General features: G+C 47.6%; 1 protein-coding gene across 1 annotated transcript; it reads left to right on the top strand.

Moving 5' to 3' along the window:
* Positions 1–141: 141 nt before the first annotated feature.
* Positions 142–7,659, top strand: LOC106856267 (fibrinogen-like protein 1-like protein). Its single transcript, XM_088176830.1, has 4 exons — positions 142–172; positions 696–842; positions 2,801–2,836; positions 6,809–7,659. The coding sequence occupies exons 1-4, from the start codon at positions 142–144 to the stop codon at positions 7,435–7,437; spliced, it is 843 nt and encodes a 280-aa protein (XP_088032956.1). The 3' UTR covers positions 7,438–7,659.
* Positions 7,660–12,939: the final 5,280 nt, after the last annotated feature.

Raw genomic sequence — 12,939 nt, forward strand, 5'->3', positions numbered from 1 at the left:
ATCAGGTGAAGCTGTCCATGTGCTCAGTGCTTTGGGTGATAGGTCCTGAGCCCCAGCGTAGCTGTGTTTCGGCTGCTGATGGCGCAGTAGCTGTGGGCAGAGCAGAACGTGCACCAGGACTGCAAAGGAAACGGGGCACCGATGTGGATGGTGAGGAAAACATCTGGTGCAGGTGGGTCGGTTTTCAATCTGCAGATTGAGATGCAGATTGATGTGTGGGTGGGAGCCGGAGACAGGACGCCGTGAGCTGCCAACCTTTTGGTTAACAGTGGGCATGAAGACGGGAGGCACCAGTCAAGTGAACGGACACTGAGAGACACTGCAGGTACCGGGAATTGCCAATCTTTTGGATAAAAGGGACTAAGACTGGTGTCGTCAGTGAATTGTCACTGCGAGATAGAGCAGGAGCAGAAGCCTCAGGAGGAAGAGTGAAACTTGTGCGTGAGTAGAACTGAGAGGGTAGAAAAGCACGGGGGTTCCTTAGTTGGATGTCCTCCTTGGATGGTTCCTCGAGCTGTTTCTGTGTTACTGTGCCATAAATAAATGGCTTTATGGAACCGAGACAGCTGAGACTCTGCTAAAGGAGACCTGAGTTGAACCGGTAAGGAAACCGGGTCTGACTGCGTGTGAGTGGAGTGTGTGTGGAGTCAATGCACAGACACGCTGGCCCTCTGAACCTGCCCCCTGTGGAGCAGCTTTTGTCTCAGCAATGAAAGTCTCTGGCTTTGGGAGTGTGACTGACAGAGAATGTCGTGAATGGTCGCAGTGGGAAGTTTCCTCGACACTGCGGCGCATTCCCCTGCCCCAGCCCCCGTTCCGCTCGCTCTGGGAGGCTGGGCGCGGTGAGCTCACGGCTGTGGGTTTCACTGGGATGAAGGAGGGTGTGCAGTCTCTGTTATCGCAGAATCCCAGCCAGACAATGTAGTTTTTGGCATTGATAGGAAAGATGTGTGCTAATGTCTTTACAAACAATTCCGTGGGTGAGAGTATGGGTGTTTAACCTCTTTGAAATGGGTCTTAATGTCTCTATCAACTTCGAGACACAGGTTTGTTACAGAACCCAGACAGTTTGACTCTTGAAACGGACAAATGGGTCGGCACAAGCCTGAGTTTCTGAACTTTGGGAGAAAATGACAGGTTCAGGAATATGTGATCAGCGGCTCCGGAAGGCTGCATCTTCCTAGTACCTGAGCCAACCGGGAAACGAAGAAGTCAATGATGCCTTTAAGAATCTCGAAATGAAACAATGCACTTTCAAGATAATATTAGTGTAGGAGATAATATAAAGGCTGGTCTTTATTGGAGGCCTCCAAGGGGCAGATATGAAAAATGCCCTCCCCCACACAGGGTGAATGCAGTTTTATAAGTTTAGCAAATTAGCTTATCTGACAAAAATCACCAATTAGGAGCACAAAGTGGTGAGTCAATTCCTCCTCGGTTCAACCCCTTTCTAAACCTCCCCCTCCTCAGATGGGAACGAAAATTTGTTTATGAAAATATGTCTCAAATAGCTGGTCTCAGCTTTAGTTCCCAGGAAGAACCAAGATAGAGTAGGGGCCTTGGAATGTGTTTTGTCTTTCTGCCTATCGGGGGGAGGGGGGGGGAGTACTGGGGCTGGCTAGGAACCATATAACTACACAACAATAGAGCTAGAATATATGTGTAAAGAACACAGAGGCTATATAAAAGCAAAAAATAATTATGGCAACAGCAACATGCATCCAGGAGTTTAGGATTGAAAGGAATGACGGACTTGTCTTTACAAACTATGGATCTGGTAAATAAAGCTAGATACTGAGAGACAAAGGAATAAATGGGAATTATTTCATTCATTGATAAAAGGAATGAGAGATTTGTCTTTACAAACAAACTGTAGGTCTGCTGATAAATAAAATTGGACACTGAGAGATGAAAGAAACAATGGGAAGAACCATAAATTCCATAAGGAATTCCTCTAAATGACACAAGGAAAAGACAAAAGGGGGAATACATTAGAAGGGGGTCTTAGGTATTAGGCAATTCAGGAAGTCTGTACCTCTCAAGTACCTCAGCCAATGGAGAAAGAGAGAGGCACATGCAGCCGGGAAATTAGGATAAAAAGGAAGCTGCATCTTCCAAAAATTGGAGAGATGCCAGGGGAATGTCCCATGGCTTCTCCCTTTATTCAAATAAAGTAACGGGACTCCTGTCTTCGTTTGAAAGACAGGTATTTGCTAAGAAAGCCCCCTCTCTCAAATTTATTATAATTTTGAAATTAAGGGGCTCTCAGGCAAAGATATAGGGGGTAGGAATAACAGTTCTTTACTGATATATATATATATATATATATATATATATATATATATATAAAACAAGGCAAACAAACCACAATAACAGTAACGACGAAATTAACAACAGAGCAGAAACACAGCCGCAGTTCTCTCGGTTGTGGACACCTTTCCCCTGTGGTGCAGTTACCATCCCAGCTGGCAGCCCTGGCCAACTCCCGGTTTGCAGGGAAGAGATGTGGCAATTGCACGTGGCTGCATGGGTGCTGCACTGATGGTGGCTGTGTCCTGGATGAGAAGGGCGGAGGGGAGAAGCTGCTGTTATGAATGATATCCTATTTTCCCAATTTATTAAGCAACACGATTAAATGTAGCAGCAAATTTTTAATAGTAGCAATTATAAATTAATACAATTAAAGTATTGGAGATGAATACAATCAAAGTGCATATATTTAAGAATATACAAAATTTGACAGTAAGTAATTTAGTATAATTGAGGTTTGTATAAAGCATAAGCAAAACTGACCGAGGAGGCCCGCCCCCCCCCCCCACCAGGGGCACGAGGAGTGGCTCGCCATTCCTCACGTACCAAAGTATCAAGGCCAAAAATCTTATTTATATACTATATGCTACAGAAGTTTCTAGAAAACTCTTCCTAGTTTCTATTCCTAAAATCTGTGTCACTGTGTCGTAGGGCGCGTGCTCTACTAATGGGTTAGGGGGTCTCTCATCCTTTTGAGGGTCTTATTTCCGGTGAAGGCTCATCGTCTTCGTCAGTGTCCTCTGTGTAACCTACAGGGAGCGCATGGCCACTACGTGACTCAGCAGATGTTTTCCAAAGCATTAAATCCTATGCTTGGAATCATTCCAATTTCGCCCATTTCAAGGTCGAAAGTTTCTATTTCTAGATGCTGCTCGTCAGACCTACGTCCTTCTACTATTCCCTTCCAACATCTTTCTTCGACTCCCAACATCTGGAAGATGTCCTTTGCCCTGTCTCACCCATCTCCCCCTCACTCTGTACCAATTGTCTTCTATCGGTCTAAATACAATTTTGCTAATATAGTTACAATTTAATTAACACGAATCACATTTATCACACTGCTCACAGGTCCCAGGGCAGTGTCGGTCCCGGTGTGCCAAACAGGAGGCTTGGAGTCAGCGGGAGAGCGTCCGAGCAGGGAGGTTGCGGGATCCCACAGCCAAGGAAGGCAGTTTCCCTGTGTCGGGATGGCAGAGCGGAGTTTCTAGCGACCGTCCTTCCCCGAGCCAGACGAGCGAGAGAGCGCAGCTGCCCCCGATCTCGCGGTGTTCCTCCTCTTCCCCCCCCCCCCCCCCCCCCGCTACCCCCATCACCAGCCAGGATGTAGCCCGCAAACCTCTCAACATTACAATGGGAAAAATTCCACCGGGAGATCCAACCCCCAACAACTCCTCTGTCTCCTTTTTGGACATGAACCTCTGGTGTTTGTGGATTAATTTTCCTGACAGGATCAAAGGAGGCTGCGTCCTCCAAAACCTTGAGAGAAAAAACCCAATGGGTGTGTGACACAGTGAACTTTTTTCCTTTATTCGAATGAAGTTGCAGGACTCTGTCTCCTTTATGGGCACTGGCTTTTCATACTGTGGTTTTCCATACAGTATTGAGCAGGATTTCTTGTACCTGTTGTACCACCACTGCCTGGTACTATCCCTGTGTACCACCTGCACCCTAACCTGACTGTGCCCCAGTGCCCAGTTCACGGCCCTAGGAACTGGTCACACAAACTGGGCTCATGCACCACCACGGTGGGCAGGAGGACAAGGTCCTGGTGGAGCCAGGGTGCCACAACCTGGAGTTCTGGGGAACAAAGTGCCCATCACCATCAGGATCCCTGAGCAGCCCTCGGGATGCTTGAGCAGGAAAGACAGAGCCGGGGCACAGTCAGGAGCAGAGTAGTTGGAGCTGCAGCTTTGGGACAGCCCGTGCAGGCCTGAAGCAAGGTGAGAAATGGCTTTGTCACCTCTTGATCAGCCCCTTCCCTGCACCATGCAGCAGCCTGTGCTTACATTTTGTCATGTTTCTCCTAAAAGTGGTTTGGGTGTTTTGTGGGGTTTTTTCATTCAGTGCTTGGGCAGCACCAGAAGGTCCTCCCCCCTGACCTGCTGGCCGACCCCAGGGGCCCCTGCCATGGTCCTGGTAGCTGTTATCAGGAGCTTTTCTTGGTTTCGTGGAATTCTGTGTGAACCCCAGCAGCTGGGAACCCTTACCACAGACACACGACAGATGGTGCATGAGCAGAGATACCTGCAGAGGACAAACAGACCCTAAATTTCCAGGAATGGATGAGTACTCCTATTTGATCAGCTGTTTCACCTCACCAATGAGCTCTATATAACATCAGTGTTGGCCACCAGACCAGACCTACTCAGCTCCCCACTCCACAGGGTCTCAACAGAGACAGCATGGGTAAGTGTGCGGTGGGATGCGATGGGACGGGATGGGATGGCATGGCATGGCATGGCATGGCATGGCATGAATTCTGTGTGCAGCTGGGCATCCTTGCCTTTCTTTCCAAGGTCTTAGGTCCCTTGTGCTTTGTTTATCCCTCCTGTAGTAGATCCTGAGTACATTTAGGTACCAGCGATGCCCACAACCCAACATGCCAGTTCTCCTCCAGATTCACTGTGTATCTTCTTTCTCCAGCTGCTCATCACTACAGTCCTCTGTTCTTCATGTCCGTGCTGGCCCTGCTATCCCCGCTTCTTGCTCTGCACATTGAAAACCTGGAGAGATTGAAAGTAAATTTAGATGAAATTGTTAATATCCATTCCAACGGGCCTCTTCCTGGTATGTGTTTTCTGTCTTACATCCCTGAACTCTGTTCATGCAAATATCAGGAGCCCTCTCCTCTGCACAGAAAGGGACGTGTGGAAAATATTCTTGTGGAAATAAAAGGATCCTGATCAAATCTTCCTCTAATTTAATATCTTAACCAAACTTCACCAGATTTGGTAATTCAATCTTCTTTGTTATTGACAAGATTGTATGTGGCAGCTTTTTCTAGATAGACTGTTTCTGTTCCTTTATGTATTCTCTTCCCATATATATTTGCATAGTTCATTCAGAGCCCTGAAACTTCAGAGAGACTTTGTATAAATGAATAACCAGAATGCTTGCTGAAGCTTGCACTTGGCTAAATGGTTCTAAAAGCTCATCGCACCACTGATGGAGGTCACAATTCCAGAGGCTCTCAGGGAAACTGTCTGACTGAGATGGGTGCTGGGATTTCTCTTAAACAGAGCATTGTTCGCTCATAGCTATGAGTTCCCTCACACTCTGAAGGTTTCTGCAGCTCTTTATGAATTGAACAAACATATGAATCCTTCATCACTGAAAAGCAGGTTCACAGGAACAGCTTCCAGCTGTTTGATCTTGGCCTGAGAGCACCCATGGTCTACTTCCCTCTCGATCCTTCTCTCCTGCACATCCTTCTACTCATCAACACTACCCTGAGCAACTTGTTCAAGTGGAGGGTGTCCTTGCTTATAGCAGGGGGGTTGGGCTAGGTGGTCTTTTAAAGGTCCCTTCCAACCTAAACCATTCATGATTCCATGGTTCTACTTGGATATGCCATCTGCTCCTTGCTGAGAGGAGTAAATAGGCAGCTGCTTAATGACTGCAGCATTCCCATTCCTAGTCTGTGATCTCTTTGAAGATTTTCCAACCAAAAACTAACACACAGGAAGAAAAGTGAGCCAAGTGGCATCATTGAAATGCCCTACAAAAAACTTAGTGCTGGAAATAATATCCTGTGGGGGCTGGACTTACCTCTGTGCTGTGGCACAGAGCTGCTCTTCTCATTCCTTGTTTTCCTGATGCAGGTGAAGCTGGAGGGATCATCCAGAACCGGGCAGCTGACCCTCAGCAGGAACAGGGCCGCAGTGGTGAGCACCCACATCCCCCAGGGAACTGGGAGGGCTGTAGGGAATGAAGGCACAGTGGTGGCAGATTGGCACTCAGCCTGGGGAGCAGCCAGTCCAGTGCCTCAGCAGAACTCCAAGTGCTCCTCCAAACTTGAAGGCCACTGAATGAGGGTGGGGTCAGGTTGGACATGGGGAAGAAATGTCAGACAACGAAGGTGGTGAGGACCTGGCACAGGTTGCCCAGACAAGCTGTGACTGGCCCATCCTTGGAAGCATCCAAGTCCAGGTTGGATGGGGCTTGGAGCAACCTGGTTTAGTGGAAGGTGTCCCTGGCCATGGTGGGGGTGTGGAATAAGATGGGCTGTAAGGTCACTTCCAAGCCAACCCATTCTGGGATTCTGTGATCTCAGAGGACTCTGCTACCATTACTTTGCTGCCATTACTCTGCTGCCACAAGTCCACAGAGGATGTCCCTTCTGAGCAAAGCTGGGCTTTCATAGCCAACCACAGGGTCCAATGCTAAGGGAATGAGGTTTCCTCCTTCCAGACCCTAGGGATGCAGTGGGTGCCAGGGTTGCAGGGACAGCAGACTGGGATGTTGTGCGTTGGTCCTCCAATGTTCTCTCATGCCCCAGGTTGGCCCAAGGACTGCAGTGAGCTCCCTGCTAGCAGCCCCAGTGGCATCTACATCATTCAGCCCACAGAACAGCAAACCATTGTTGTCTACTGTGAGATAAGCAAGGAGGATGGAGGCTGGACTGTTATCCAGAGGAACAATAAAGATACACCAGTCAGCTGGGATGAGTCCTGGAGCACCTACAAACACGGCTTTGGGAATGTGCACACTGAGTTCTGGCTGGGCACCGAGTACATCCACCAGATCACCAGGCAGAAGGTCTATCAGGTCAGGTTTGTCATCTGGGATTCTTCAAACAACAAGAAGTTCGCAGACTACAACCTGTTCAGCCTGGATGATGAGTCCCAGGGCTACCAGCTGAGGCTGGGAGCGCACTCAGGGACAGCAGAGGATGCCATGGCCTCCAAGGGCACGACCACCATGCACGATAACATGAAATTCTCTGCTAAAGATCGAGATCAGGACACTTCTAGTGGGAACTGTGCTGCCAGCTCCGGGGGCGGGTGGTGGTACTCGGCGTGTTACTCTGTGCGTCTGAACTACAAAGGGGCCCTGACATGGGGCAACCTTTGCCCAGGGAACTGCAGAGCCTCAGCCATCCTCATCAAGCCCACCACCTACTGCTAGTTGCATTTTCATTTCCTTTCTGTCCAACTTGGGGCTTCTTCTGGCTCTCCAAAGAATTGGAACAAAGCAAAACCAAACTGGGTGTTCCACGGGGTCTTTGCAGAGGTTGGTCATATGTAGCTACTGAATAAAATAAGGCATTTTCCACTTCTTCTTCCTCCTGTAGATTTTCTCTACTTCTCAGCTGCGCCTGTGTCCTCTAGTTCAGAGTCAGATAATTTTAATTGCATTAATAATAGAAACAGTCTCCTGGAAACTCAGAAGTTTCCATGCTGGTAGTGTGTTTCATGTAACATGTGAAATGGTCAACCCAGTAGACTTCTGTGGTGTTGTCAATTATTTTACATCTTTAGTTTCAGGAAAACAACCTAATTTTGCTGACGATCTTGCTCAAATACTAAAGTGTACAGGCAACTTGCCACTCCGAACCTCCTGCATGTAACGCTTAATAGATGTTAAATAGTCAAATAAATTGGTATTCAAAGAACTGTCTGAGTTGTGAAAGTCTATTTCAGACCTTTGAAGTGCTCAAAGAGGTTAATGCATTAGAGGGTTTCTAGCACTGCAGATCAGCTTTTCCCTGAGCCAGGGCAATGATGACTTCCCAGAGTCAGTGATAGAAGAACAGTAGGACTTGAGGACTTTTCCAGCCCTCATAATTCTAGGATACATCCTCATCTTTGAGGGCAGAACCCTTCAGCAGATGCCACCCATTCCAGCCTCCATGGTATTTATGTACTAAAATCACCTCCAGTGGCATGTGAGTCTTGGAGTGCCTTTGGCTCAGGGAGATGAAAGCTATTTCCTCATCAATATAGAGACATAAGCTAGAAAATAAAAATCATCAATAACAAATCTTCTATTACTTTGTTGGGCTTGTGTGTGATTTTCTTACACTGTCATTTTACTGCATGTCTGCCTTGAAATGTGGGATTTTTCTCCCTGCCTCCTGCTGCCTCCTGCTCCTCTGCAGTGAGTCATGAGGAGTGTGACAGGAGGGAGTAGGCATCTGCCAGCTCAGAATGGAGACTAAACCCAGTGTAGGAGACAATAACCAAAATAAAAGGTTCTTGGCTGTCAAACTTGGGAATTTCTTGTCATGTTTAGAAATATTTTTGTTTTTTTTTTCTTGGCTAAGTCTCTTTCCTTGAGATACACATGGAGATGTATGATTAAAGGAACCCTCTGCTAATGCCTCCCCCCCCAGATTGGGCACCCACTATGCATCCAGGTAGGGTGAGAGGCAGCTCAGGGGCAGTGCCACCCACCTCTGCTCCCAGCACCAAATTCCCTTCCATGACAGGAAAGACAATTCCATTGGATAATCCATCCTCATGGTGCATCTCCTTAGCAAGATGCAGTAAAATCTCTTCTGCACCGTGTCCCCTCTTTATCTTTAACCAGTGTGACATTTGTCAAGTGGAAGAGATTGTCCCCATCTGCCCTTGTGAGACCCCACCTGCAGAGCTGCCTCCAGCTCTGGGGTCCTTAGCAGAGGAAAGATGTGAAGCTGTTGAAGCCAGTCCAGAGGTGGCCACTGAGATGCACCAAGGGCTGGAGCCCCTCTGCTCTGGGGACAGGCTGGCAGAGCTGGGGGTGTTCACCTGGAGAAGAGAAGGCTCTGGGGAGACCTTAGAGCTCCTTCCAGGGCATAAAGCGGCTCCAGGTGATCTGCAGAGGGACTTTGGACAAGACCCTGGAGTAACACGACAAGGGGGAATGGCTTCCCACTGCCTGAGGGCAGGGATGGATGGGATATTGGGAAGGAATTGTTCCCTGGGAGAGTGGTGAGGCCCTGGCACAGGGTGCCCAGAGAAGCTGTGGCTGCCCCATCCCTGGGAGTGCCCAAGGCCAAGCTGGACAGGGCTTGGAGCAACCTGGGATAGTGGAGGATGTCCCTGGTGATGACAGTAGGGATGGAATGAAATATGCTTGAGGTCCCTTCCAACCCAAACCATTTAATGATATTTTGAAGTGATACCTCACTTTTCCTACAAGCTCCAAGGTTGCTGTGTTTCCTCAGGCCTCTCTTGCTCTCTCCAGGGAGGCTCAGCTTGTCCCACAGTACAGAGATGGGGTGTAGTGAGCCAGCCCTCCCCAGCAGGCTCCGCTTTCTGGGCAAACAACCTGGCGTGCATCACCATCATGAAACCCACTTAAAATGCAACATCAGTGTGAAAAGAAGGGATTTGAGAAGTGTATCTCACCATTACATTTCTGTTGGTCCCCAGAGGGTGCTCTTGCCCAGGGTTTGTCCCACAGGCAGCTTCCTGTGGGAAGTCTGGCAGACAAGGAGAGCCTAGAAATATTCTATAAGGAGTCTAGCTGCAGGTTGCAATTTTCTTTTCCATGTTCCTTACTCTGTCCTGCTTCTGCATGGAGTGTTGAGATCCTGTCAGCACCAGGACAGGATTCCCTGAGACAGAGAATGGGAGTGAGGACATCCAAGGAAAAAAGCACCAAGAATTTCATTGCACAGATCTCGAATCATGGACTCACTGAATGGTTTGGGATATTAAAGCTCATCTGGTTCCATCCCTCTGCCAAGGGCAGGGACATCTTCCACTAGACCAGGTTGCTCTAAGCCCTGTCCAACCTGGTCTTGAACACTTCCAGAGATGGGTTGCCACAGCTTCTCTGGGCAAGCAGAAAATATATAGCAGAAAATTTCTTTCCAGGCAGAGACAATACGTCATGTTTCCCTGAATCAGGATTTTTCAACCTTTTTCAAAGGATTTAATATGGACTTCACAATTGTTTCCTAGGGAACATGGTAAGCTTGCACAATGTATAATTTCCTTATTTTTTTCAGATCTTTTATTCATCTGCAGCCAAAGATGGAAAGTACAAAGACTTTCTCTGCCTGGGCCTGAGGAACAGCTGCCCGGGTGGCTCTGACAAGCCAGGGATGTCTCTCACCCTGACAGTCTGGAAGATTTCACTCTATGCCCAAAAACACCTACCTGAGCAAGGGAAGGCCAAGGGTGAACTTGCACCTCTGTGCCAAGTTTCCATCAGTCAGCTTTGATTTGGACACATAAAGAATTTTAATAGTTCCAGTCCTCTATCAGTTTATCCAATTCCTTATTAAGGCCGATTAGACTTTTGTTTTCACAACTTCCTGAGATGAACATGCCAGCCCTTCCTTTGCTCGGTGCCCCCAGAATCACAGAACAGTCAGGGTCCAAAGGGACCTCTGGAGATCATCCACTCCAACCTCTAGCTCTGAAAAGTGCTGAATAACCACCTCTAACCATTCCCTGTTCCTACTGCATCCATGTCTACACTGTCAGTGCCTGTCACCTCATTCACTTCTTTCCTAACACCTCTTTCCTGATGGCTTTTCTTGCAAGGATGCCATTCCCACTTCTGACCACCCATTTTCTTTGTCTCTGTGACCTTTTCCAGTGTTTCTCCATCTTTTCTGAGCCAAGCACCAAAGCCACACAGACTTGTGAGCTTGTTTTATACCAGGGCAACTAATATTTTCCTTGCAATATCTGCAGCCCTTTTTACTTTTTAAGTACTCATGAACCTTCAGCTGATGTTTTCAGGGAACTGCTTACAGTTACCTTTAACACTTGACTGGCATTAATCTAGAGTTCCCCAGTCTGCAGTGAGGGATGTGCTTTACTTTACCCTTATCAGTATTGACTTTCATTTCTGATGTTATCACCCACTAGCTCTGAAGCCTGAAATACTTCTGCAGTGCTCTCTAGCCACCTTTAGCTGTGACAGTTCTGAACTATTTTCTCCAGCAGAAACACCATCATCATCCTATTTGCAGACTTTTTTCCATATAATGAATACGCTGAAAATTCCAGCCCGAGTGGAGATCCAACAGGAAATCTGAATTTTTACCAGTTTGCATTATCTTTGCAAGCTGTTGATCTGTTACAGCTCAGTGTCTTTGAAAACTCTATGATAGACTTTCTTAAAAGTGTTTTTGGATGGCACTGTATTGACCAGATCACTGTTGTCCACACACACCACCTCTTCTTGCAACAGCTGGAACAGATTTCCGAGCCACAATATTCTGCTAAAAGCTATGTTGACTCTTCCTCAGTTTTTTGTATTTACAGAATCATAGATTCACCGAATATCCTAAGTTGGAAGGGACCCACAAGGATCATCAAAGTCCAGCTCATGGCCCTGCACAGGACACCCCAAAATCCCACCCTGTTCCAAACAGCATTGTGCAAATGTTCCTTGAGCTCTGGCAGCCTTTGGTCCATAACCACTTGCCTTGCCATTTCCCTTTATTCATAAGTCCCTACAAATCTGGTGTTTATTGCTATTTTTTCAGTAGGTAATGAGACTTCTGGAGATCTCTAGACAAATTGAGCCTTCAGGACTGGAGCCCTCAGCACAAGAAACCTGAACCTGTTGGAGCAAGTCCAAAAGAGGCCACTTAAATACTCTGACGGCTGGAGTCCCCCTGCCCTGGAGATAGGTTGGGAGAGCTGGGGGTGCTCCTCTGGAGAAGACAAAGCTCTGGGGAGACCTTAGAGCCACTTCCAGTGCCTAAAGGGACCCCAGGAGAGCTGGAGAGGGACTTGGGACAAAGGCCTGGAGTGACAGGACAAGGGAATGGCTTCCCACTGCCATTGGGCAGGGTTAGATGGGATATTGGGAGGAAATTCTTCCCTGTGAGCGTGGTAAGGCTCTGGCACATGTCACCCAGAGAATCCATGGAAGTGTTCCAGGTCAGGCTGGACAGGACCTGGAGCAACCTGGTCTGGTGGAGGGTGTCCCCATAGCAGGGGATTGGAAATGGATGAGCTGCTGTTTCCTGCTCCTTTTAATCTCCTTTTAACAAGCTCTCCTTGTTTCTACCCATACGGTCTCCCTGGTCCGCCTGATGAAGATGTACTCAGGCCACCACTTTGCTGCTTGTTTTCTAATAAAGCTTTCATGATATATTTCTTCTCTCTACATTGTTTTGGAAACAATGCTAAAAGTTCCATTCTTAGTGCTTTTTTTTTTTTTTTTTAGAATTTTTAATTTTTAGGACTTCCAAGGATCCCCATCCTGTGGGGAACAGACTGGAAGCTGTGTGCTCCTCTGTATCTGTTGAACCCTGCAGGTCTGAGCCCAACCATTCCCACCCAGCACTTCTGTGATTGCACACACCAGTGCCCTGGTGCTGTCTGGATCACATGGAGATCTTCATGTTTGTTCATGTCCTATTCAATCCCAGTTTCTTCAGCTACTAGTAAATCCAACCCTTCTGTACTAGCCATTCCCCTCACAGGCAGAGGCTTTTTCACACCTCTGAGCGTGATGTCAGGATAATTTTGGAGGACTGCTCTGGGGACTGTGGTTTCTAACCACTCGTGCGTCAGCACACCTTTGGGACATCTTTTGGACAACTTTAGGGCACCCATCTTACATTGCATTCTGGACTACATCTCCCTTGCCACACTCTCTCCAAGACTGTATTGCATCCCTACAGCTGTGCTTGGCATCACACATTTTAGGATCCAAACAGCCTTTTACAAA

This window comes from Sturnus vulgaris, chromosome 21 (genome assembly GCF_052056855.1).
Source record: "Sturnus vulgaris isolate bStuVul1 chromosome 21, bStuVul1.hap1, whole genome shotgun sequence".
NCBI classification, from domain to species: domain Eukaryota; kingdom Metazoa; phylum Chordata; class Aves; order Passeriformes; family Sturnidae; genus Sturnus; species Sturnus vulgaris.

What these genes read in the sequence shown, in the direction of transcription:
- LOC106856267 (XM_088176830.1), top strand. Translation starts at nt 142, where the DNA reads ATGTGGATGGTGAGGAAAACATCTGGTGCAG. An exon ending in GCTCTGGGAGGCTGGGCGCG is followed by an intron (nt 843 to 2,800) that starts GTGAGCTCACGG and finishes CTGACCGAGGAG; the next exon opens with GCCCGCCCCCCCCCCCCACC. An exon ending in CACCAGGGGCACGAGGAGTG is followed by an intron (nt 2,837 to 6,808) that starts GCTCGCCATTCC and finishes CTCATGCCCCAG; the next exon opens with GTTGGCCCAAGGACTGCAGT.